The sequence below is a fragment of the Theileria parva genome (genome assembly GCF_000165365.1).
Source record: "Theileria parva strain Muguga chromosome 4 map unlocalized ctg_529, whole genome shotgun sequence".
Lineage (NCBI taxonomy): Eukaryota > Apicomplexa > Aconoidasida > Piroplasmida > Theileriidae > Theileria > Theileria parva.
Genome location: NW_876246.1, coordinates 1,637,201 through 1,659,460, shown reverse-complemented (window position 1 = coordinate 1,659,460; position 22,260 = coordinate 1,637,201). Strand labels below are relative to the sequence as shown.

At 32.8% G+C, this 22,260-nt stretch overlaps 15 protein-coding genes and 1 non-coding gene across 16 annotated transcripts; 5 read left to right on the top strand and 11 right to left on the bottom strand.

Moving 5' to 3' along the window:
• Nucleotides 1-18: 18 nt before the first annotated feature.
• TpMuguga_04g02475 (uncharacterized protein) lies at nucleotides 19-1,219 on the bottom strand (the record flags this gene model as incomplete). Its single annotated transcript, XM_061306180.1, has 8 exons — nucleotides 1,003-1,219; nucleotides 910-963; nucleotides 817-843; nucleotides 698-784; nucleotides 594-669; nucleotides 515-561; nucleotides 440-484; nucleotides 19-404 (listed from the first exon to the last, which is right to left on the bottom strand). The coding sequence occupies exons 1-8, from the start codon at nucleotides 1,205-1,207 to the stop codon at nucleotides 19-21; spliced, it is 927 nt and encodes a 308-aa protein (XP_061161910.1). The 5' UTR covers nucleotides 1,208-1,219.
• Nucleotides 1,220-1,542: 323 nt separating this feature from the next.
• On the bottom strand, nucleotides 1,543-3,299 carry TpMuguga_04g00842 (uncharacterized protein; the record flags this gene model as incomplete). Its single annotated transcript, XM_759386.1, has 6 exons — nucleotides 1,543-1,644; nucleotides 1,767-1,819; nucleotides 1,871-2,030; nucleotides 3,062-3,094; nucleotides 3,125-3,170; nucleotides 3,211-3,299. 6 exons carry the CDS (start codon nucleotides 3,297-3,299, stop codon nucleotides 1,543-1,545), a joined length of 483 nt encoding a protein of 160 aa, XP_764479.1.
• A 292-nt stretch (nucleotides 3,300-3,591) lies between these two features.
• Nucleotides 3,592-3,915, bottom strand: TpMuguga_04g00841 (uncharacterized protein; the record flags this gene model as incomplete). The annotated part of the gene is made up of 3 exons (XM_759385.1): nucleotides 3,592-3,666; nucleotides 3,719-3,827; nucleotides 3,857-3,915. 3 exons carry the CDS (start codon nucleotides 3,913-3,915, stop codon nucleotides 3,592-3,594), a joined length of 243 nt encoding a protein of 80 aa, XP_764478.1.
• A 490-nt stretch (nucleotides 3,916-4,405) lies between these two features.
• Nucleotides 4,406-4,815, bottom strand: TpMuguga_04g00840 (uncharacterized protein; the record flags this gene model as incomplete). The annotated part of the gene is made up of 3 exons (XM_759384.1): nucleotides 4,406-4,450; nucleotides 4,483-4,569; nucleotides 4,600-4,815. 3 exons carry the CDS (start codon nucleotides 4,813-4,815, stop codon nucleotides 4,406-4,408), a joined length of 348 nt encoding a protein of 115 aa, XP_764477.1.
• A 213-nt stretch (nucleotides 4,816-5,028) lies between these two features.
• On the bottom strand, nucleotides 5,029-5,505 carry TpMuguga_04g00839 (uncharacterized protein; the record flags this gene model as incomplete). The annotated part of the gene is made up of 1 exon (XM_759383.1): nucleotides 5,029-5,505. The coding sequence occupies one exon, from the start codon at nucleotides 5,503-5,505 to the stop codon at nucleotides 5,029-5,031; it is 477 nt and encodes a 158-aa protein (XP_764476.1).
• A 27-nt stretch (nucleotides 5,506-5,532) lies between these two features.
• On the bottom strand, nucleotides 5,533-6,892 carry Rbm34 (RNA-binding protein 34). The gene is made up of 8 exons (XM_061306092.1): nucleotides 6,510-6,892; nucleotides 6,387-6,478; nucleotides 6,194-6,346; nucleotides 6,104-6,163; nucleotides 5,973-6,072; nucleotides 5,901-5,941; nucleotides 5,793-5,870; nucleotides 5,533-5,752 (listed from the first exon to the last, which is right to left on the bottom strand). Exons 1-8 carry the CDS (start codon nucleotides 6,853-6,855, stop codon nucleotides 5,588-5,590), a joined length of 1,035 nt encoding a protein of 344 aa, XP_061161250.1. The 5' UTR covers nucleotides 6,856-6,892; the 3' UTR covers nucleotides 5,533-5,587.
• Nucleotides 6,889-8,714, bottom strand: TpMuguga_04g00837 (uncharacterized protein). Its single transcript, XM_759381.2, has 2 exons — nucleotides 7,889-8,701; nucleotides 6,889-7,662 (listed from the first exon to the last, which is right to left on the bottom strand). The coding sequence occupies exons 1-2, from the start codon at nucleotides 8,499-8,501 to the stop codon at nucleotides 6,905-6,907; spliced, it is 1,371 nt and encodes a 456-aa protein (XP_764474.1). The 5' UTR covers nucleotides 8,502-8,701; the 3' UTR covers nucleotides 6,889-6,904.
• A 56-nt stretch (nucleotides 8,715-8,770) lies between these two features.
• Nucleotides 8,771-9,420, top strand: RPS10 (Plectin/S10 domain protein). Its single transcript, XM_759380.2, has 2 exons — nucleotides 8,771-9,097; nucleotides 9,129-9,420. The coding sequence occupies exons 1-2, from the start codon at nucleotides 9,022-9,024 to the stop codon at nucleotides 9,395-9,397; spliced, it is 345 nt and encodes a 114-aa protein (XP_764473.1). The 5' UTR covers nucleotides 8,771-9,021; the 3' UTR covers nucleotides 9,398-9,420.
• A 92-nt stretch (nucleotides 9,421-9,512) lies between these two features.
• Nucleotides 9,513-12,611, bottom strand: TpMuguga_04g00835 (uncharacterized protein; the record flags this gene model as incomplete). The annotated part of the gene is made up of 1 exon (XM_759379.2): nucleotides 9,513-12,611. Exon 1 carries the CDS (start codon nucleotides 11,697-11,699, stop codon nucleotides 9,513-9,515), a length of 2,187 nt encoding a protein of 728 aa, XP_764472.1. The 5' UTR covers nucleotides 11,700-12,611.
• Nucleotides 12,612-12,680: 69 nt separating this feature from the next.
• TpMuguga_04g00834 (uncharacterized protein) lies at nucleotides 12,681-14,491 on the bottom strand (the record flags this gene model as incomplete). Its single annotated transcript, XM_759378.2, has 4 exons — nucleotides 12,681-13,404; nucleotides 13,436-13,566; nucleotides 13,626-14,016; nucleotides 14,065-14,491. The coding sequence occupies 4 exons, from the start codon at nucleotides 14,489-14,491 to the stop codon at nucleotides 13,157-13,159; spliced, it is 1,197 nt and encodes a 398-aa protein (XP_764471.1). The 3' UTR covers nucleotides 12,681-13,156.
• TpMuguga_04g00942 lies at nucleotides 13,000-13,072 on the top strand. Its single transcript has one exon. It is a non-coding gene; the product is annotated as a tRNA-Arg (tRNA).
• Nucleotides 14,492-14,644: 153 nt separating the features above from the next.
• On the bottom strand, nucleotides 14,645-15,548 carry TpMuguga_04g00833 (putative integral membrane protein). Its single transcript, XM_759377.2, has one exon. It carries the CDS (start codon nucleotides 15,482-15,484, stop codon nucleotides 14,693-14,695), a length of 792 nt encoding a protein of 263 aa, XP_764470.2. The 5' UTR covers nucleotides 15,485-15,548; the 3' UTR covers nucleotides 14,645-14,692.
• Nucleotides 15,549-15,590: 42 nt separating this feature from the next.
• Nucleotides 15,591-16,544, top strand: Atp6v0b (ATP synthase subunit C family protein). The gene is made up of 4 exons (XM_759376.2): nucleotides 15,591-15,841; nucleotides 15,973-16,254; nucleotides 16,284-16,387; nucleotides 16,416-16,544. Exons 1-4 carry the CDS (start codon nucleotides 15,738-15,740, stop codon nucleotides 16,463-16,465), a joined length of 540 nt encoding a protein of 179 aa, XP_764469.1. The 5' UTR covers nucleotides 15,591-15,737; the 3' UTR covers nucleotides 16,466-16,544.
• spb1 (Spb1 domain protein) lies at nucleotides 16,508-19,838 on the top strand. The gene is made up of 3 exons (XM_759375.2): nucleotides 16,508-16,803; nucleotides 16,906-17,089; nucleotides 17,334-19,809. The coding sequence occupies exons 1-3, from the start codon at nucleotides 16,667-16,669 to the stop codon at nucleotides 19,785-19,787; spliced, it is 2,775 nt and encodes a 924-aa protein (XP_764468.1). The 5' UTR covers nucleotides 16,508-16,666; the 3' UTR covers nucleotides 19,788-19,809.
• TpMuguga_04g00830 (uncharacterized protein) lies at nucleotides 19,820-20,462 on the top strand. The gene has a single exon (XM_759374.2). The coding sequence runs from the start codon at nucleotides 19,885-19,887 to the stop codon at nucleotides 20,425-20,427; it is 543 nt and encodes a 180-aa protein (XP_764467.1). The 5' UTR covers nucleotides 19,820-19,884; the 3' UTR covers nucleotides 20,428-20,462.
• RING1A (RING finger protein 5) lies at nucleotides 20,413-22,229 on the bottom strand. Its single transcript, XM_759373.2, has 8 exons — nucleotides 21,805-22,229; nucleotides 21,542-21,647; nucleotides 21,390-21,435; nucleotides 21,274-21,360; nucleotides 20,882-21,063; nucleotides 20,647-20,745; nucleotides 20,564-20,617; nucleotides 20,413-20,500 (listed from the first exon to the last, which is right to left on the bottom strand). Exons 1-8 carry the CDS (start codon nucleotides 22,071-22,073, stop codon nucleotides 20,438-20,440), a joined length of 906 nt encoding a protein of 301 aa, XP_764466.1. The 5' UTR covers nucleotides 22,074-22,229; the 3' UTR covers nucleotides 20,413-20,437.
• Nucleotides 22,230-22,260: the final 31 nt, after the last annotated feature.

Genomic DNA, 22,260 nt, shown 5'->3' with positions numbered 1-22,260 from the left:
AACACAACATCACAACACTCAGTATCCATAACTGCCATAGTATGGATTATTTTGATAATATCCATTGTTTCCATACTGATAGTAGTTTTGGTAATCTGGATTATTTCCATACTGATAGTAGTTTTGGTAATCTGGATTGTTTCCATATTGATCATAGTTTTGGTAATATCCATTGTTTCCGTATTGATCATAGTTTTGGTAATATCCATTATTTCCATAATTACCAAAATCTTCTGAATTTTGATATTCCTGGTGATTTACTGCATCTTGGACGTTTTTATACCCCAATTTATCTGATAATTCCTTTAGCATATTTCTATTTTTGAGTATTTGATAAACAATTGTTTCCTTCAATTGTGGTATGTATTCCAGCTTTTGCTCAGGAGTCATGGCCTCCATCATTTCTAAATTTTGTATTAACTTAAAAATTTCAAATTACCAGTTTTATCCATCAATTCATCTATTTCTGATCTTAACTCTTTTTCTAAATATTTATTTTGATATATTGTTTTACCCTTGTTTTCATCTTTTTTATCCTCGACTAATTCACCCTTTTCACCCCTAATTAATTTATTGAAATGAATATAAATTACCCTAGACCCTCTTCAGTTGTTTCCTCAGCTTGTTCTTTAATTGGAACTACATAAACTCCCAATTTTTCCATAACATCTACAATCAATTATAATCGTTAACAAACCTGGATGTAATACTGCAATCTCCCTTATTTTTCTAGTTAACTCTGGTATTTTATAGTAAGGATTCTCCCTTATTTCCTTTGATATATCTATCATTTTATTTAATAACATATTCTATTACCTCGCGACAATTCATTTAGTTTTTCAACTATACATTTATTATACTAATATAGTGTTAGACTACAATATAACAGAATAATTAGAATGTTAATACCTGGATTTTCTTTCAACACATTACCCTTTATTGTATCATTAACGTCAACTACTTCTATACATCATAATGTCGTTGCAAATCTAATACACATACCATTATTAAAAGAGGGCAATGGATTTTCAGCCTCTTTTTGATCTTTGGATTGGTTCATAGTAGAATTTTCAGGAACTTTATTTTGAGAGTATTGAGTATTTTGGGCTTGAGTGCCCTGCGATTCTAAAGTGTCTTGACAACTCACACATTTATATAAAATTGGAAAAAATAAATTAAAAATAATATAAAAATTTATAAAAATCATTTTTATTTAAAAAATTCTCATTTTATAAATTTAAACTTCATTTCCTTCTCCCAACAACATCGCGTTAATATACCGCCTCCTTCTTTTAATATTTAACTTTTTAATAAACATCCCGTCCGAATCTTCTTCTATCTAAAAATTTTAAGCCATTATTTTATTCCTTAATTACTGATTTATAGGATATACATAATAGTTAAATAATTACCAGTTTTGATATGTTTAACATTTTAATTCTTCCTACAACTGCTATCATAACTCTTCCATCCTTTGTCCAGTCAATTTTATAGCCAACATCGTCAATATCATCAGAATATATAGGGCACTAAAATTAGTAATTAGTCGACTATTCCTAAACCTTCCATTTCTTTGAAAAATTCCAGACACAAACTTTCCCTCTGTTTGTTATTGATCCCAGTATATTGTGGAAAACCGGGTTCCTAAAATTCTAGTTTTACAAGATTAGCTACCACTTAACATCTTTAACGTAGTCGAAATTTATACTTAAAGTGTCCAAAGGAAGGTTGAAGTTCTGAAAATAATAATTCCTTGTTATTCATACTTTAATGTCCCAGAAGTTCATTTTACAGTCAATTGATGAAGTGACTACCAAATCTGAATAATTTATAACAATTCCTTACACATTACCTATGTTTGATGGGTTACATTCAACTCCAGTTATAAATGATCTGTGGGCTTGATTAACTTCAACTTCATCATTTACTTTAATAATTTGGCCCAAAGTGGTACCACAAATTGTTTCTGAGTCATATGTTGCCACTGTTATATCGGAAATGTTATTTTCTTTTTTCAATTCGAGTAGTTTCTGTCAAACAATATCCTAATAGTGTATACCACAGGCTTGGATAAGTTTTCCATGGACCACTTTGCTAAATTCCCAAATGTATCAAGGGTTTGCAATACATTCCCCTCTATAGCCTCAGCAAGAATTATCTGTATAGTATTAACAATTTAATAGCAAACCGGACTTGAATGAGTTACCATTGAATCATAGTCTGTACCAATTACCTTACTCTAATATACACAATTGTATATATACTACAGTACAATAATATGTATATATACATTGTGTCTAATATCCCAAATATCTATGGTTCCAAGAACTCCTCCTATGTTCATAAATTATATACTACACGCTACCCAAAATTAACAAGTTTGGATCATATTTGTTAACGGAAAGCTTAGAGACACCACCCTGATGTTTGTTAAAATTAATTAAGATACGCAATTTAAAATAGGAAAAATAGCTTCTCTAGAGTTTAAATCGATAACCTAAGCATTTTCAATTACTAAAAACAGACATATGTTTCTCCAAAATAGAGTCCCAGAGCTTCATTATTTCTAACTGTTGATACCACAACCTTCTCAGAATTTATAACACACACATCAGTCACAGGTTGATTTGATGTTTCATTTAAACATTCAAATTGTTCAGGCAAATTAATTTCTAATGATTCAAAAGTTCTAAAAAATATTAAATATTTAAGTTACAAACTCATTAAACTTCTGTGAATTAATGCCAAGATTATAAGATTTATATTCTTTCTGCATTGTTGAATTTAAATAATTGTGTATTTACATGTATAAATTTACAAGTTAACCAGGAGTAACGTTTCAAAAGTTCCACCTTAAATCTTTTCTTGACTCATATAGTAACATATTTACTGTTTAGCAAAACAAGTCTAATTCATTCTGGTTATCAGAATCATTATTATTATTGAGAGTTTTGTTTATTTTTTTGTCTATAAACTTTCTCTTGGGTGTACTCCTTTGACATTTCTATTGATTTATTTTTAACAATATTCGAGTGGTGTTTGAATATATGTAAATATTTACCCTTTTAGTTGAACTATGTATGCTATCAGAGGTCTAAAATTTCATTTAACAATTTCAATTTACCTCAAAATGGACATATTGATTCCTATTTTGCTTCACATTGTTGGCTCTTAACATTAATATTGTGTTATGTATAGTCAATTACAAACCTTAAAACAGAATCAGCTTCATTTTTATTTTCAATATTAGTCTTATTATTTATTGCAATCTTAAGTTTAGCTATCTTTTCATCTAACATTGAGTTATCAAGTAAAAATTGTTTTTTCTCTTCCTCCTCCTAATATTACTATAATATTACTATTTTTATACTAATATTTCATATTTATTCTTTATTTCATCTATTTTCTTATTCTTAGCTTCCTTTAAAGACTTGTTGTGTTTACTTATCTTATTCTGTTCCTCTTGTTTCTAATAATCAATTTTGTTCACCATGAACTTGCCTTAATTTCTATGAAAACTTGTAATTCTTTACATGTTCCAGAAGTTATTGAGTTAATTTTCTCATTATAATCTTCCGTAACTCCTAAATATTAAGTTGAAAATATCACCATACTATCATCTTCACATTCCTTCTCAAGTAATATTTTATCATCAATCATTTGTTTCTGATTTAATAACATTTATAAAACATTTTAATATTAGCTAATATTTTAATACTTGGAGTACTATTTCTCTTTCTATGTCAGACTTGCATTTTTGATGTTCGTTTATTTTTGTATCGAGTTTTGTAATTTTCTCCAGCAGTTCATTTACTTCTTTCATTAACCTATTAACTTATAATTAATAGTTTTTAACCTGTTCATTTTATCCCTTTCAATTTCTTCTTCACTTTTCAAGTCCTTTATATGATTCATGTTCTTGCGTATATCTACTCAAATACACATAATTATCACATACCTAATGTTCTGTTTACTATTTTATCACCATATTTTATATTATTATTCTTAATTTCTTCAAAATTTTCTCTCAAGGGCATTTCCTATAGATAGAGATAATTATGTGTATTGTGATATACACTACCATTTCATCAAGTGTTCTTATGCTTAAGCTTGTAATATCAAGGTTATACTCAGCATCAATGTTCCTCAGGTTTTGTATAGTATTATTAGTTAAATTATTAAATACTTTCATCTAAACAATTTTACACATTACAAATTTTAACCTTTTCATCAATATTTAATACTAGTGTATTATATTTGATTATTGAAATTTTGTTTTCATTATTCACTGATTCAGACATGTCTTTTACCCTTAAATATTCATTTTGTTTTCTAGTATTCTCCTCCAAATTTTGTTCCAACTGTTTATTCAACTCTAAACGTTCTCTAAATTTGTTAAAAAAAGTTAATACTTTTCTAAGTTTTCACATTCTAGCTGGACCTCATTAATCTATAAAATCATTTAAATAAAACCATTCTTACTTGATTTTCTAAATCATTCCTAAGACTATGCAGGTCTTCAAGAGCTAAACATTTTAGGTTAAAGTCTTCCTCTTTATCACTTATTTCCTATAAAGATCATTGTTAGTTTTGGTTAACCTTGTTTGTAGTAGATAATTGTTGTGAGTGAATGACAAGCTCTTCTGAAATTACAACTACTGATTCCTTTAGTTGTTCGATTTTTCTCTTTTTAGAGCTTATAACTTCGAAAAGCCCTTCAATTTCCTTAAACACACACTTGTTTTTTGTATTTATTTTTGTAAACTCTATTTTAATATTAATTCTTGCAACTTTCAATTCTTTGTCAATATTCATCTACAGTGGCATTAAGTGACTGAAGTTCTTACTTTTGACTGTATATTTCTTGAATATTCACCTTTTATTTCTAATAACCTGTCTTTACTTTCCTCCATTATATCTTTTTTATCTTTTATTTGGGCTTTTAAGTTTCTCAGTAGGTTATCCTTCCTCTTCACAACTATCTCCAACCGGTAGCACTAATCAATTTTATTAAGTGCATAAATTCCACTAATTAATTTTTATAGGTGTTACCTTGTTTCCAAATGTATGAACTATAAAATTCATGTATAATATCTGGTTTTTGTTAAAATCCATGCTTGACTCAATTTTTATGATTTGGTTTACAATGTTATGTTTTTCATTTCCGTATATTATAATTCTTTCTTCATATTTCCTATTTAAACCTTCTATTCTCATAACTTGTTCCATTATCTTATTATTTTTTTCCTTGAGGTTAACATCTTTTTCTTCCATGAACTCATTTGACTCTCTCTGATAATCTACAATACTCAAAATGAACCTTTTTTTATCACTCAAATCACACAAAGTTTTCTTGAGCTTGTTTATGATTATACGGTAGTGGACGATATTACTTTTATAAAGTTTCTCAAAGTATTCAAGTATTTTACTCACATACTTAAAGTTGTTACATGCTATAAAACACTTATAATTGCTAATTTCATCAATTATCTTCATTTTGGGCATTAATTTTACTATTTAAAATATAAATGGAAAGTGAATAAAATTAAATTTCTCAGGTAAGAAAATTAAAATTCGATCATTTTCCTCATTTAGATATGGATTTATTAACCTTTTTAATAGCCTTAGACACCTTATTATCTTTATTTTTAGACCCTTTATTACCTCTATTAAACTTGTTCTTATTTTTAAACTTTGGTTTATCTTTTAGTTGAATTTCTTCTAAACATTTTGTAACATTTAGTGTGTATCCCTAAATTATGTCATTTAACCATAGCATAATATTTTTATACCTTGAATTCTGTATTATTAAGTTCTCTTATTGCTTCAACTACTGCTGGCCTATTATCAAATGCCACGAACCCAAATCCCTAAATTTGTGTATACTTTGCCATTCTTACCTTAGACTTCATTGTGACAGGATCTCTCACTATTCTCACGGCTAAATTCAATTTATAGTATTAATATTTTACCTTTAACGGGGCTTATATTCATGAAAATATTATACAAGTCGTCCTCGTTTGCGGTTGGCGGTAGTCTTCCCACAAACACTGTTTTCTTCCTACTGAACTTCTAAAAAGCATTTTAACAGTCTAAAAAATACACTAAATGAGTCCTTGTCACTGGTATTTATAAAGAGGTGATGACCATCAACTTCCAACGTCTACACCATTGTTTAAGAGAGGGAACTAACATTTTTTTCAAGCAACTCATTTAAATACTTTGGGTCTGACAGCTTAACGTATGCATTTTGGTTATCCTTAGCATCAGAGAATTTCTGTTTAATAACTGCAACTTTTTTATTTCGGGCATATTTTGGATGAATTGGCAGTGATCTAAAATGTACCTAAACAATACACATAGAATTAAATTGTATAATTTATTACCGATTGTATAATTTTCGGGTCAATTTGCAGTTTTTTTACGAGATCCGACTTGGTTTTAATGGTTAAAGGTACGTTTCCGATAAACACAAGCGCTAAATCCGGTGTTAACTGGTTAATTTTTACCTGAATCTTTGGGATCATACAGATTTTCCTTATTTAAATCTACGTTCTCAGTACTCTTAGAAGTTTTACTATCTTCAGCTTGACTTCCTTCAACTAATTTATTATTAAATTTATTTTTATTTAATTCTTTATCATTTTCCTTCTCGTTGGTACCATTTATATTTTGTATTTTATTCTTTTCATTTTTATTTAATTTTACAAACTTTCTTTTCTTGTTATTTTTAAAAGAATCTGCTTGATTCTTCAACTTCGACGTTGCGATTTTACCGTTACTTTTTTTAGCCTTCTTCCCCTTTAAATTTAAATAAATCCCACCTTTACTCCTTTTAACCTTATTTTCACCCATTATATATTATTTAACACGTTACAATATATAATATTAACAATATACTACATTATGTTTGTAAGGATAATTTGGTGAGGTTGTTGATGATTTGCAATCTTTGTTGCGAGTTATAAAAGGTCCACGCAACTACCCATCTCGTTTGATTCCCATTTTTAAGTGTGAATTTCCTGAATTCACAAATGTGCACATTGGACACGTCAACTTGAGCTTCAGGTTTAGTTGCGAACTTGAACCTTGAGCCTTCGTAGTACATGTGGTTTATTTTCGAGTCTAGGAACTCGGCCTGTTGCAAATGATTCAAGATATAATGTCTCATCTCCCTGTGGATCAAATTTTTAATTTTTTTCAGCGTTGTCATTCTCGGGATTAAGGTTGTAAACCAAACAGCATTATTGCAGTATAACTTACTTTCCTGTATCATTATCTCTATAAACGCCAAATCTCCCTGTTTCATCTCTGATAGAGCACACTTAAGCTGGCCAGAAACTGATGTACAGGTTCCTCCAACTTGGTCAATACTATCTAAATATGTCTGTTCCAATACCATATTTGCATCATCTGGAACTCCAAATACAAGTTCCCGCTCAGTTCCAGTTGGGGATGTGCGTGGATTAAGGTTAGTCATGTCCAAACGTGCGTGAAATGGCGGATTACAAACTGTTAGTGCAAATAACTCATGGGAATACAATACACCATTAAAGATACGTGTTGGCGTTCTTTGTAATCTTAGACTAATACTTTCCTCCAAATGATTTACTTCAACATTTTTCCTCGCCATCTCAAGTGTCAAATTGTCAATGTCAGTTCCTAAAACATTAATACAGACTAACATCTAAATTTCAACTCTAAACTACTGTATAATAGTTTTAACTACTATAGAATACTCTTAACTACTATAGAATACTCTTAACTACTATAGAATAGTGTTGACTACTATAGAATAGTGTTGACTACTATAGAATAGTGTTGACTACTATAGCATAGTGTTAACTACTGTGTACTAAAGACTAAGTAGAGTATGGTGTAAAATTACCTATGAAATTCCAGGAATTTTCACGAGCCCCGATGAGAGGGTAAATACAACTTGCTCCTGTTCCGATATCCAGTACAATAATATTACTGCCCTTGAGATAATCATCTGAAGGCAAGTTAAAGTCCTCAACATCGAATATATATGGCTCATTATTCTTTAAGCTAAATAGTGAAGATGCGGCTTTAATGTAACTGAGTCTGTTAGGTACGCATGGTGCCAAGTATCTAACAAGATCTGAACTCCCGTTCAAATCTCTAAAGTGCTGGTTTAACACTTCCAAGTCCTTATTCTCGTTACATGAATCTTCTTCACAGGAACAGGGTAAATACAACTCTAACCCATAGTTATGCTTTAAAATAGCTTTTGATAAGTGATATACTGCGTCCGGGTGATTAAAGTCATAATGATATGTTAATGATTTTGGCATAAACGGCTTCCATCTCAGGTTTAGTGTCATATGTTTCTTCAGAAATGGGAAATACTTTGACAATAACTGAAAGTCATCTGTCAACTGTCCATTATTGAATGATTTAGTTAAATTACTAAGTCCAGCATTAGGATATTCAGATTCTGAATCAACGTCGGGAGAGTCGTCTCTCTTTCTCTTAATCATATTATCCAAATTCAACTCTAACTCAGAAACATATAATCAGAAAAATTTAATAATCCAAATCAACGCTAACATTCAAATAAACAATAAAGTAATATTGTATAAAATATCTGAAACTGAAGTCTAATAATCAAATGTAAATGAATAATATGTATGAACAATAGAGATCAGATCAGTGGTATGATATAATACATAAAATATAAAATATGAAAATTGTTATGTGCATAAATAAGGGGAACCATATGGTAGGGTTAGAAGGATTATAATATAAAGTTGGTTTGTCTAGCAACTTTTCCACGTAAAATCTTCCATGGCAAAATAATTATCTAAACTAAATTAGATCTGTTTTACTTTATTTTTAGCTAAATTTATTCATACATTATTACCCCATGTTTTTAACCTTTGAAGCAAATCAGTACTATTTACTATTACTATATACATTTAGTTTTATTTTAAATTTTGTCCATATCTTACTGAGACCGAGATCCCTACTTCTTGCTAATTTTATTACTAATCATAAACAATGTCCGTTGTTGGCATGAAATATAGCTTAATCCCGAAGGAGAACCGGGTAGCTATTTACGAATACTTGATAAAGGGTTAGTTTACATTTTTTTAATTATTTTTTAGAGGGAGTTCTTGTTGTTCAGAAGAATCCTAAGATTCCAGCCCATCCTGAGATCAGTGTCCCTAATCTTCATGTTCTGATGACTATGAGATCTCTCAAGTCTAAGAATTACGTTGAGGAGAATTGCAACTGGCAGCATCTGTACTTTACTCTCACTGATCAGGGCATTGAGTTTCTCAGAAGTTACCTTCATCTTCCTCCCACTGTCTTCCCTGCCACCTTGACCAAGAAACAGTCTTCCCGCGTAGCCCTCAAGGAAGAAGTTGTCTAACCATTAATCTTCCTTACAAATTATTCACGTTATTTAATTTTTTATGTTATAATTTTTTGTTACATAATTTTTTATTATAATTTCTATTTACATAATAAATAATTGAGGAAAAAAATTAATTGGCTTTAGTGAGGATGAATAGGAGTGTGGCGAAGCATCCTGCGAATTGTCCTGAGATTCTGCACTGGACTTTGTCTCCGTCTCGATCCGTCTGAACGAGATCACACTTGTAGATTGAAGAGAGTGCGAATACGTCTTCTGGGACACCATTTGGTACATTTACTTGCACCTCAACCTGAGTAGAAAGCAGTTCCGGCTTACATCTTAGCAGTGCTGAAATGTTACTCAATGTTCCTAAATTCCCCTTATCCAGCGAACTCTCAATCTGATCCATCAAAGCGTCAATCTCGTCATATTTCTGACCCTTACCGCATTGACCTGTACCATTACTCACACATCCACTCGTATTTCCATACACTCCATTCACATTATTATTATTACTGGAATTATTATTACTATTTGGTTGATTATTATTACTGGAATTATTATTTTGATTATTATTGTAATGATTGTTTGGTGAGTTATGATTGTGGAAGTTGTGTGTGCTGGAATGTGAGGAGTTGGAGTTTGATTGTGTGTATGAGTTGGATTGTGTTAGTTCAGGTTGTGTGTTGGCGTGTTCCGAGTTATGATAGGTGACAAAGCAGTATTTTTCGGAGGGTATGGTCTCGGTGATTGAGGTGGCAATTGCGACTATGAGGTCCTTGACTCTTGGTTTATCACCTTTGATGACTGCTACGATTTCCTCGTGTCGTGAGTTTTCATCTCTAAACAACGTAATTGAGAGCGAATCCGGGTTCGTAGTCCTCTTAATCTCATCAATTGCTGATAAAAACAGGTCTGGAATCACCACCATGACCAACATCGTGTTATCCGTATGCAGCGAGTAACTTGAATTCATCAGCTCTGATATGATACATGTTGACTTTATTACTGACTTTACTGAGCCTTTTAGGAGTAACGTCCTATACTCCGTCTTGGGATACAGTTCCCACGGCATTGAGAGTACTATGTCATCCACCTTACTCTTGCGTCTGAACCAGTTTAAACCCTTCCCTCCTCTTCCTATTATTGTCCCTGAAACCAACTGCGTAGCTAAAATCTTCAAGAACACCGGCGATTCCTTCGTTTGATAAAATGGCTTCCTTGTCTCCTTTAGACTTGACACTTCCAACGGTGATGTACACTCTGGACCTGGACTATAATACTGCGTACTACTCAACTGACTACTACTCAATTGGGAACTATCCATCTGCATAGAGTTCATCTGTCTCTGTGATTCCATCTGTATAGAGTTCCTTTGAGGGTGTGATTCCATGTGTATTGAAGAGTTTATTTCAGGACTGTGGGACGATTCTGAGTGTGTGAAGTGTGTGTCCGAATGTGAAAAGTGTGAGTTATTAATTTGTGTGTTACATTCCATGTCTGCATATGTGTTATACTGTGTGTCTACATGTGAAAAGTGTGATTTATCCATCTGTGTATCAAATTCCGAGTCTAAACGTGTGTTATACTGCGACCCACCACGGGAATAGTGTGTATCTCCACGGGAGAACTGTGAATCACCACGGGAATAGTGTGAATCAGGTGTGTAGTGTGAGTTCTTGTCAATATTTGTAAAATTCCCGGGTTTATTTGCAAATCTATCATTCCGTTTATTTCTGACCCTGTTCCCCACTGACCCATTAAATGAACTTGAAACTGTACTGTTTAGAGAAATTTGTGCATTAATAGAATCTGACCTGTGCGTGTCAAACGAGTTAATATTCTTGAGTGGGTTGCCTGGATCAAGCTTATCAGACTCCACGTTATAGTTGGGATAATAGTCAAACAAAGGCAAGGTTAAATTAGATAAGCCCAATTCATTATTAATACTTTGTGAAACCTCAGAACCAACCGAGTCATACATATATGAACTTAACCTGTCACAATCACTCCTCGAATCAACCAAATCCGAATACCAATTCGAATCACTTCCATTATATTCACGGAATTGGTTATCACGGTACTGGTTATCACGGTATTGGTTATCACGGTATTGGTTATCACGGAACTGGTTATCACGGAACTGGTTATCCCGGAATTGGTTATCGTTGATGGTTTCGGAGAGTGAGTGATCGTTTTGGGAGTGTGAGATGCTCAGGGAGCTCAAGTCCATATCGATATTACTTGAGTAATCTCTTTTATTCCTGTGAAATCCAGAGTATGAAATTTCTGAATTTATATCGTCACAAGATAACATTATCACTTATCATAATGCGATTTTATTATACAGGCGAAGTTATTATACACGGGAAATTATTATACACGCGAAATTAGTTAAATTAAATAATCAAAATCACCAATTTTCTAAACTTAAAACTTCTGAATTGAGTTGAATTAATTCTCTAATTATCTTCAGCAAATAAAGCACTGTGAATTTCAAGTCCTTATTAAAGTTGTAAAGCGATTGTCAATGTTCAAAACTGTCAATGTGAAAACTGTCAATAAAGTGAAAAATGTTAATGTTCAAAAGTAAAGTGTCCAAAACTAAGGTGTAAGATGTTCAAGAAAGTGTGAATAAGATAAATCAATAATTTAAAGCAAGCGTCGTGAGTAGCTTCAAAGTGTGTAACAAGTCGTGAGTTCTATTGATCAAAACAAAGTGTCAAAACTGTGAATTACAAATTAGAATAACAATTAGGTGAAGTATAAGATGACATAAAATGAGTTGAGAATGTCAAACAGTGAGGGATATAAATTAAAGAGTGACGAGTGTCAAGTCAGGGCGTGAGTAAATCTCTTTAATTTAAACAAACAATTGTGTTAAAATGTAGAAAATTAATGGCATTCAATTTTTATGAACCTCTAAGTGAAATTAGAGTTAAAATATAATTAACAAAAATCCAAGATGAAAAATGTGAAAATGACAATTAAATGTTAGATTAAAATCGTTGAAATGGAGAATTTATGACAAATAGCAATAATCAGTGTAGGAAAAGTGTAATCTGTGTTAAAAGTATATCCGGCCATTACTGTAAATACCTAAACGCAAAAGAAAAAAATTAGGGGAATAACTGTATGAAATCTGAGAGTAAATCTTCAAGGGTAATGGGGACTTTATGTGGAATCCAACAGTAAAAATTTTATATACATCCTAATCATTAAGATCACACATTTTATCACATTTTACAGATAAAATATACTCTAAAATATATATTCAAAATGAATTTAAGTTCATTTACGGCGATTAGTAAATTTTGAAAAGGTCAAATCCTTCTACACCCCATCCGACTTTCATTTCCCTTTTAATGTAACCTTGGATCAATATCTTTCAATGCATCTTATTTATACATTAAATTATCCGTTTGATTCCTTAACCTTCTCATTATTTCATTACACTATTACCAAATTAATGATTTCACATTATTTATCTTATCTATACACTCACACTTGTCTTTGCTTATATTTCTTGTTTTTTTTCAACTTTATTTTTTAATTTGGTTTATTTTATGGTTTACAGTTTGATTATTATTTAAATAAGAGATTTGGCTTTTTCGCGAGCACCAGTGGCGCAATGGATAGCGCATCGCTCTCCTAAAGCGGAGGTTGCGGGTTCGAGTCCCGCCTGGTGTGATTTGATTATAATTTGCACCAATCTCAGAAAATCATTTAGCTCAAATTGTCTATTAAATATAATGAAAAAATAACTTTAAATTCTCATTTGACTCCTCCAGTCAAGTCCACGAATCTCCATAAGTTTTTCGTTCCCCCTTTAAATTCGGATTTCCCATTACACCTCTGGTTTATTAAGCTTAATTTTGCCTTTTCAAGGTCCTCCAAGGTGTCATTAGAGGATTCGGCGTATTTCAGAATTATGAACAGTCTATACACATTAAAACCTCTATTCTTCAATTTATAGAGATTTTTCATTAAATTTACGTGATCATAATATAATGTTCTAATTTCTATAAAATTGTTGATATTAATTAGTGTTACCAGATTCTATTATTGATTCAGTTATAAGATTCCATAGTAAAATATTTAACATATTTTCATTCCCGGGTAAAACATGTAAATAAACAAATTCCTCATCCTTTAGTATCAGTTTACTCAAGTGATAAAGGATCCTAGAAAACACAACTTGCCTTGATCTGTAGAATCAAATGTGTAATAATTGATTACTTACTTTGTAAGTTTTCCTAATTCACACATTAAAGTGGATTTTACTGTGTTAAAATCAGAAATATTTTTACCTTCTGGATCAATAGCATTTTCTAAATTTTCAAGTGTCAATTCTCTCAATCTGCTGTAAATACCCGATGCTGAACCGTAGTTTAGTAAATTAATTAATTCATTATCAATTAAAATTGAATCTGTCCATTTTCCATCAATTTTAAGGTTAACCTTTTTCGTATTATTAACATTCTGAGCGGCTAACTTTAAAATTTTAACCACCAATGTTACAAATATTTTAATCATGAAATATTCTTTTTTAGTCAAAAGTTCCCTGTCAAATAGTCTCTCCAAAGTATTTTTAAAATTATTTTCATTAAACCTTCTCATGGAGATTAAGTCACCTAATAAAAATTAACTGTAATGTTGTATTAATTGAATAAATTACTTACATAGAAATGAGTAGAAAAAATCAGTTCCTGAGCAACTTCTGGCGTGAAAATGGTTAATCAAATTTCTTAGCGTTTTGACCAGAATTTCAAGTGATTTTGATATGGTAGATTCCTTCTGAGCTTCCGCTATTAATTTATCAACCGGCACATTAATTTCAATCCTTTTAACATCTTTATTATATAATTTTGATTCAATTAATTGATTCAATAGGTTTGAAAAGATTAACTTAATTTCAGATCTCGAATGTGTTTTGACTTGACTGATTCCACACAATGTGTTTGTCGTATTTCTTAATAATCCATTTTCCATACACCATTTTATATCTTCCACTATCCACTCGCTATATAACATTTTTTTCTCACAATTTTGATAATTATTTAAAGATACAAATGTTATCTCAATACCTCCATATTGCACCCTTGCCATCTTCCATATACTCCAACTCTCATATACCTTCTCTCCCCTAAACTATACCATTATTAAACTATTACTTTTTATACACCGTAATACTGTGTAAACAGGGTAAAAATGTGTAAACAGAGCGAAAATATGTAAATAGAGTAAAAATGTTATAAAATTAAAATTTGGAGGATTTAAATGTTGATTTAAAAGGTTGATTTAAAAAGTTTATTTGAATTTGAGGAATATTTTACAGAAGATGAAAAATAGAAAGATTCCAATGATAATGGAGAAAATGGCTCTATTTCTGGTCATGATAAAGTTAATATTCTTTTGCAGTTTCTGAACATCAAACAGATGCTTGTTGACCATAGTATTCACTCTGTTGTATATTTTAGCGAGTTTCCTATTTCCCTTTTTAAGAAGTTCAAGATTCTGAGTTGCCTGGCCGGTAAGCGACTCAACATCCATAATCGCATCCACTAATCCCCTCGAGTGTGTAATTTTAGTTTTTTCTTCATCTTTGTAGTAGTTGTCAGGTGAGCTAAAGAGGATAAATCGTTGGTATCTCGTATCTATTTGCTTAGAAGCGTTGTTGAACTCGGAGGTTAACTGGTCAAAAATGCTACTATACCTCTGACTTTGCACATATTTTACACTGTTAGAATTCATGGAATACTGCTTCAGCAGGCGCGAAACTTGAGAATTCGCCTGACTTAGCCTTGATTTTAAGTTGTTTTTATAGTTAAGAACTGACTGCCACTCATGCTCAGTGCTCGGTTCATTTTTCAAATAATTCTCTAACACTTCAAGATTCTCCCGTAATTCATTTTTTAGCTTCCCCAAAGCACTGAAATCCTCGTCAGAGCTTAAGGGAAAGCTTAAATTCTGCACATCCACACTGTTGAAATTTGTTAATCCACCGTTGGAATTTGTTAATCCACTGTTAAAATTTGTTAAACCACTGTTAAAGTTTGTTATACCACTGTTGAAGTTGGAGAATTCATTACCTTTGTCCATGTCATAATTAGTTCAAATAATTAAACTAATTTATCCAACTTTGATATAAATTTATTGGATGAATTTATTAATTAATTTAGTTAGAATTTCTTAATTTCCCCATCGGGTCAAATAGTTTATAAATTATTATCTAAACTTAGATTTACTAAATTTTCATGAAATATGATTTGTACTTGAGTTGTTATATCAATTTCTAATATCCATCGCAGTTATTTATTTACAAAGTGTGTAATATATTTTTAAAATTACTAAAATGTACATCAACTGGTCCACAATACTTAAAGATTTATCACCCTCATTTTGGGGATATTTAGGCATCTTCTTCTCACTCGGATTATCCGTTTTCGGAGCCGCAACGTACCTCCCATACTCTCATCCATTCTTTACTCTCCTCTATTCTATACTCTATTCTACTCATTACATAATTATATTATTACGTATTGTTAGATAAATTGTGAAAATTGTGTATTTGGTTAATTGTGGATTAGGGGATTAATGTTATGTGGGCCATCGATAATGGGCGGTTCGGTGAAATCGCCTCGGATAACAGTGAAGAATTTAGTGTCGGTAATATTCTGTGAAGCGATTGGGATTTACGGGCTAATAGTGTCAGTGCTACTGATGAACATCGCATCAAGATTTACGGGTGAAAAGGCGCCTCTAAACCTGCTTGATAAGGAAATTACTAAGTTATATTACAATGACTTGTTTCGCGGCTACTCAATGTTCGCCGTAGGCCTAATTGTCGGATTCTCAAACCTGTTCTGCGGGTAATACAAACGCAATCAATACTGTTTAGAATATCTGTCGGCGTTGTTGGAAGCGCCTGTGCCCTGGCAGATGCACAGAAACCTCAATTATTTGTCAAGGTCCTCATGGTTGAGATTTTCGCCAGCGTCTTAGGTATCTTAATCGTATTTACAATTTTCAGGCCTCTTCGGAGTCATTGTCGGCGTTATCATCGTGTCACTCGTACCATAATCTTCTCCTCACACTTTCACATTCTATTCACACTCTTTCACATTTTATTCACACTCTTTCACATTTTATTCACATCTTTTTACTTAAATTTATAGTTGTAAATTTATGAGTTAATGTTGTTAATGGGAAATTATGAATATTAATTACTTTTAAGGGTGGAATCCACATGTAGTGTATGATTTATAATTTATATTTTAAAAAATGAAGACAAAGACTAAAACTGGGAAAAACAGACTTGATAAATATTATCACTTGGCAAAAGAACACGGATACAGATCCCGTTCTGCATTTAAAATCATACAATTGGCAAAAAAGTTCAATATCTTCCAAAATTGCAAGTATCTCCCATAACAATCTATCCAACAATCTATTCAACAAATTATTCAACAAATTATTTACCAATTTGATATATTTATTTTGTGGATTTAATATTTTTTTAGTGTTTTGGTTGATTTATGTGCCGCTCCAGGTGGTTGGCTCCAAGTAGCGTCAAATCAGTTACCAGTTTCTAGCACTATCATAGGCGTTGATCTAGTGCCAATCAAACCAATTAAAGGCGTTATCACATTCCAAGCTGATATCAGGACTCCCAAATGCCACTCACTCATCACCAACCAACTCAACGTATCTTTCACACTATCATCTAGTTTTATACCATAAATAATACCCTTTAACTAGTATAATACCCTTTAACTAGTATAATAGTGTTATAAGTAGTATAATACCCTTTAACTAGTATAATACCCTTTAACTAGTATAATAGTGTTATAAGTAGTATAATACCCTTTAACTAGTATAATACCCTTTAACTAGTATAATACCCTTTAACTAGTATAATACCCTTTAACTAGTATAATGGTTGTATTAGGGTTTGAGTGTGGATGTGGTATTGCATGATGGATCACCGAACATGGGTTGTAACTGGAATTTGGATGCGTTTAATCAGAACGTTTTGGTGTTAACAGCGGCCAAGTTGGCCTGTAGTTTACTTAGGAAGGGTGGAATCTTCGTGACTAAGGTTTTCAGATCCTCAGACTACAACTCGTTGGTCTGGATGTTGGGAAACTGTTTTGAAAGAGTAAAAGTGACAAAGCCTCAGAGTAGCAGAAACGTATCAGCGGAGATTTTCGCAGTTTGTATCGGATTTAAATCACTTAAACTCATTGACCCACGGCTTTTTAACGCGGATTTTGTATTCCAAAGCTCTAACACGCCGCTGAGTATTGAAGATGATAAAAGCGCTAAAACTAAGAATCAAGCACCTAAAACACTAAATCAACTCCTCAAGGAGCAGAAGAAAACGAACCGTGAAGGCTACGATGGCGCAATTTACTCTGAAATTAGCGTCATCGACTTTCTCAAATCCAAAGAACCCGCAACCATTCTCGTCACACACAATAAACTTCTCTTCACCACTACTCACAATTGTATTAACAGTAATCACAATAGTGTTAACAGTAGTATTAACAGTACTACGGGTACTATTGGAGATGATGATGTGTTATCTATGGTGGAGGAGAGTCCGTTGACGACTGAGGAGATTAAGTTACTTTGCTCAGACCTTAAAGTCGCTGGGAAATCTGACCTCCAATCACTGCTCAAATGGAGATTTAAACTTATCAACTCAATCCCGTCACTAAACAGGAAATCAAGTGAACAATCAGAATCCCTGAAACCCGAGGATGAGTCAGTAGCAGAGACAAAATCTACAAGTAATAAATCTACGAGTGATAAATCTACAAGTAATAAATCTACCAGTAGTAAATCTACGAGTAATGAATCAGTGGAGATTGACCCTGAAGCCGTTGATTCCTCAGTGCTTTCATTGGATAAAAAGTTAAAGAGTAAAATAATTCAAGAGAAGAGACGTCTGGAGCGGAAACAGAGAAAAATGCTAAAGAAGTTAAAGCCCGGCACTAGCTCAACATTCGTAGGACCAGATCCTGACTTATTCAGCCTTGAATCATTAAATTTAGAATCTCTCACTGAATTATCCCAGTCACACTCAAATGTTGAATCTCCCGCACACAGTGACCGGGGATCGGATCTACAGAGTGATCTTCAATCGGATGTACAGAGTGACATAGGATCGGATGTACAGAGTGACATAGGATCGGATGTACAGAGTGACATAGGATCGGATGTACAGAGTGACATAGGATCGGATGCACAGAGTGACACTGAACCGTCAGATGAACCATCAGATGAATTGGATGATTTGGAAGATGAGATGAGTAGATTGATGAAAATGGAAGTTGATTTGGAGGTGAGGCATTCACTTGACAAGTTGAATGCTCAGGAGAACCCGAAACACGTAAAACTATCAAAGAAGCAAAAACATAAATTAGAACAATCAAATGAACTAAAACAGTTCATTAATAAATTACAATACGAAGCTGAAGTTACGCATACTAATGAACAATTTACAGATTCCACACAGTCCGATGAGGAATCTGATGCAGATTTCGACAACTCTGAACCTTTAGATGGAGATTTCGACAACTCTGAAGCTTTAGATGATTTAGTCACAAAACGATGGTTTGATAATGATATTTTCACTCTCCAAACAAACAATCAGGGAAAATACGGGAAACCACCCAAACAGGACCGAGTTGAAAATTCTGACAAACCAAAACTATCCAATCCGTCTGAGGAGAGACTAAAACTATCCAATCCGTCTGAGGAGAATGTGGAGATGAGAGTAGTGCCTGCGATATCAAATTCTGAGCGGGAGGAGCTACTGGGTGATCCGGAGAAGTTAGCAGAGTTCCAGGCGTTGGGTTCACTGATGATAAATAAGAAGACGAGGATGGCGCTGATTGACGGCGCGTATAATAAAAGAACGTTTACTGACGAGGATTTGCCAAGTTGGTTTGTGGAGGATGAAAATAAGCACAATAAGCCTCAGTACCCAGTGACAAAGGAGCTGGTGAAAAAATACAAACAGAAGCTTTTAGAGCTGAAAAATCGGCCCATAAAGAAGGTTCTGGAAGCGAAACATAGAAAAGCTCAAAGGGCCAAGAAGCGACTCAGGAGCATTTTACCTAAAATTGAAGCCATCTCAAATGACCGCGAGAGCACTGAGAATCCTAAAAAACTACTCAGGGGACTTAAGAAAATACAATCCACAAGGCGTCAAAAGGTCTATGTCATTTCCAGAAGAGCAAATGTCGGTAAACTCAGTAAACAGAGCAAATCCGGCAAATCCTCAGGCAAAGGCGCCAGGAAGGTTTTAAAACACGTTGATCGCAGAATGAAACAAGATAACAGAAGAGCCAAAATCAAACCCAAACGCAAATCCAGAAAAATACGCCCTCACTAATCTCACTACTACACATTTCACCATTTTACTTTATTTTATAATTTTATTATATTATTTTATAATTATATTATTTTATTATTTGTAAAATGGGATTGTAATGGAAAATGAGGAATCTTTACGAAAGGGTGTGGAACTTTTGGAATCTTTATCTTTATCAGACTCTCTTGCGGATTCTGAAGCCTTTTCATTATATTCAGGCCTAGATTTGGATTTTTCAGGATTAGATTCGGATTTTTCAGGAAAAGATTGTTCCATTTCAGGCCCAGATTTATCATTTAAAAATGAAAAATTAAATTCTTTCAATTCTCAAGAATTTTCTGAAACTATTTCCCATCCTAATCTTAAATCCGTAAATACTTTTGATGACATAAAAACCAGACGACATTCCTCAATTGAAACACATTCTACCATAGAAACACATTCTACTACAGATACAAATTCTACTACAGATACAAATTCTACTACAGAAACTCTCTGTTGTACTAATTTGTGTAGTTCTCGGATTAAGGATTTGGAGCGAAAAATAAATCTTTTGGAGACTCAGAATTCGCAGTTGATAATCAATTCCTGTGCAATGTACAATACGTTAATTAAACACATACAATCACTAACAGAAGAGCTTAACAAATATACAAGATAACATTTACACTTTATAATTTCAAGTGACATGATCCGTAATATATATTAAGTATCTCATGCGACATCGTATACGTCTAAAAATTTGTTACACCCTCTTTATCATGATTAACTAATAGTTAGTAGTATTGGAAACTAACGATATTTCTTAAGAGTGCCAGTGTGACATTGAGTGAGGGTATGAAATCGTGGTCCTGAAAAAACGTAGATAATCAGGAATTACCTTCAAGTATATACACATTTTTGAATTCCGACTCAGCTTCAACGCCGATTTAACGTAAAAGTATAATTGATATATCGTTACACTACCGTCACATCTCATCTGTTTCATCCATTAATTTTTTTAAATCGTAAAATTAACCACATACAACCCAGTAACACAGTAACTATAATACACTAACTATGGAGAGAGTAACTAAGAAGAGAATAACTAAGAAGAGTAAAAAAAGGGTAGAAACGAGGTTTGGTATGATTTGCGGTAGTGTATCATCGGAGATGATTTTGAAGGGTAATTTGGTATAATGTGGCGATTTGGGCATTAATTTTAACACTTCACGGCGTTTCTCTTTTACCTCCCGCACGTAAACCTTATTATCAAACTTACTCTCCAACGAAAAATCTCCCTCATGCAATTCTCCAACTATTCATATCACTTAGTGTTATAAGTACAGTAGTATAAATATCTCAGGTATTAGTTAAGTTATTGAGTATTAGTTAAGTTATTGAGTATTAGTTAAGTTATTGAGTATTGGTTAGGGTATCAAGTCCCCCGGAGGGGGAAATCAGGGCCAAATCAAGCATAGTATAGATAATTGGTAAATATCTTGGGGATTATTGTATTGTGTGGAACCTTGTTTGAGGTGATCGATGCGAATGGTGGGATTCTCGTTGAGGTATTTTGACCGAATTGTATTAATTGTGGGATCATTTTTCATCCCTAAAATGAAAATTTAGGCCCATTCTTACCTTTATTTATAGCCATTGTAAAGGTATCACTCAACTCCTCAAACACCTACACACTTTTTATCACCGGTTGAATATTGAAATTGGAGTTTAAAAATGGATATTAAGTTGAATATTTGAAATTTGAGTGGAATGAGATGATTAATTTGAGTTACCTCGACGTTGGTGATGATTCTTGAGATTAGTGAGTCGTAGATGGGATCGGTCCTGAAGAATCTTCGAGATGGCACGTGTTTCCTACATTTCGGGCATCCTCTCGTGCTAAAACAAATTATTAACTTTTATCACATGAAATTTTCCATATAAATTAAACATTTAGCGGAAAAATTGGTAATACAAATGTGACTAGGGGCGCTGGGCGTAAAAATGTGAATAATTTGCGTGTAAAATGGAAAAGCTGAAATATCTACGAGATTACCCGACTCGGACGCATTTTTCTATACAATTTGAGCAGAATCTGTGAAGGCAAGTTTTGATGACGACGCATTTCGAGATGATCCCGGAGCAAATTGCGCAGGTGAGCTCCTCTCGAAGCCCAGAGTTATTTAAAGTCGTTTCAAAGTGCTCAAAACTCTCAAAATCAATAGTTCTGGGCCTTCTAAGCACCTCAAACGGCGTTAGTCCGAAGCATAGCGAGGACTCTAACTTAATTAAGTCAGGGACTGGAATTTTACTAACAATTTCCATCAACTGTTCATTTATAACACAATCTCATTCCTAACAACAAGTTGGAAAAAATTTCAACTTTTACGTGAAATTTATAGTGACCACAACCCTGTAGTGAGGGCTCATAAGATCCAATTTTTACCCTTGATAAATTAATTTTATCATGAAAAGTTATTAAATTAGTTTTACTGATGTTAAAAGCGTTTAA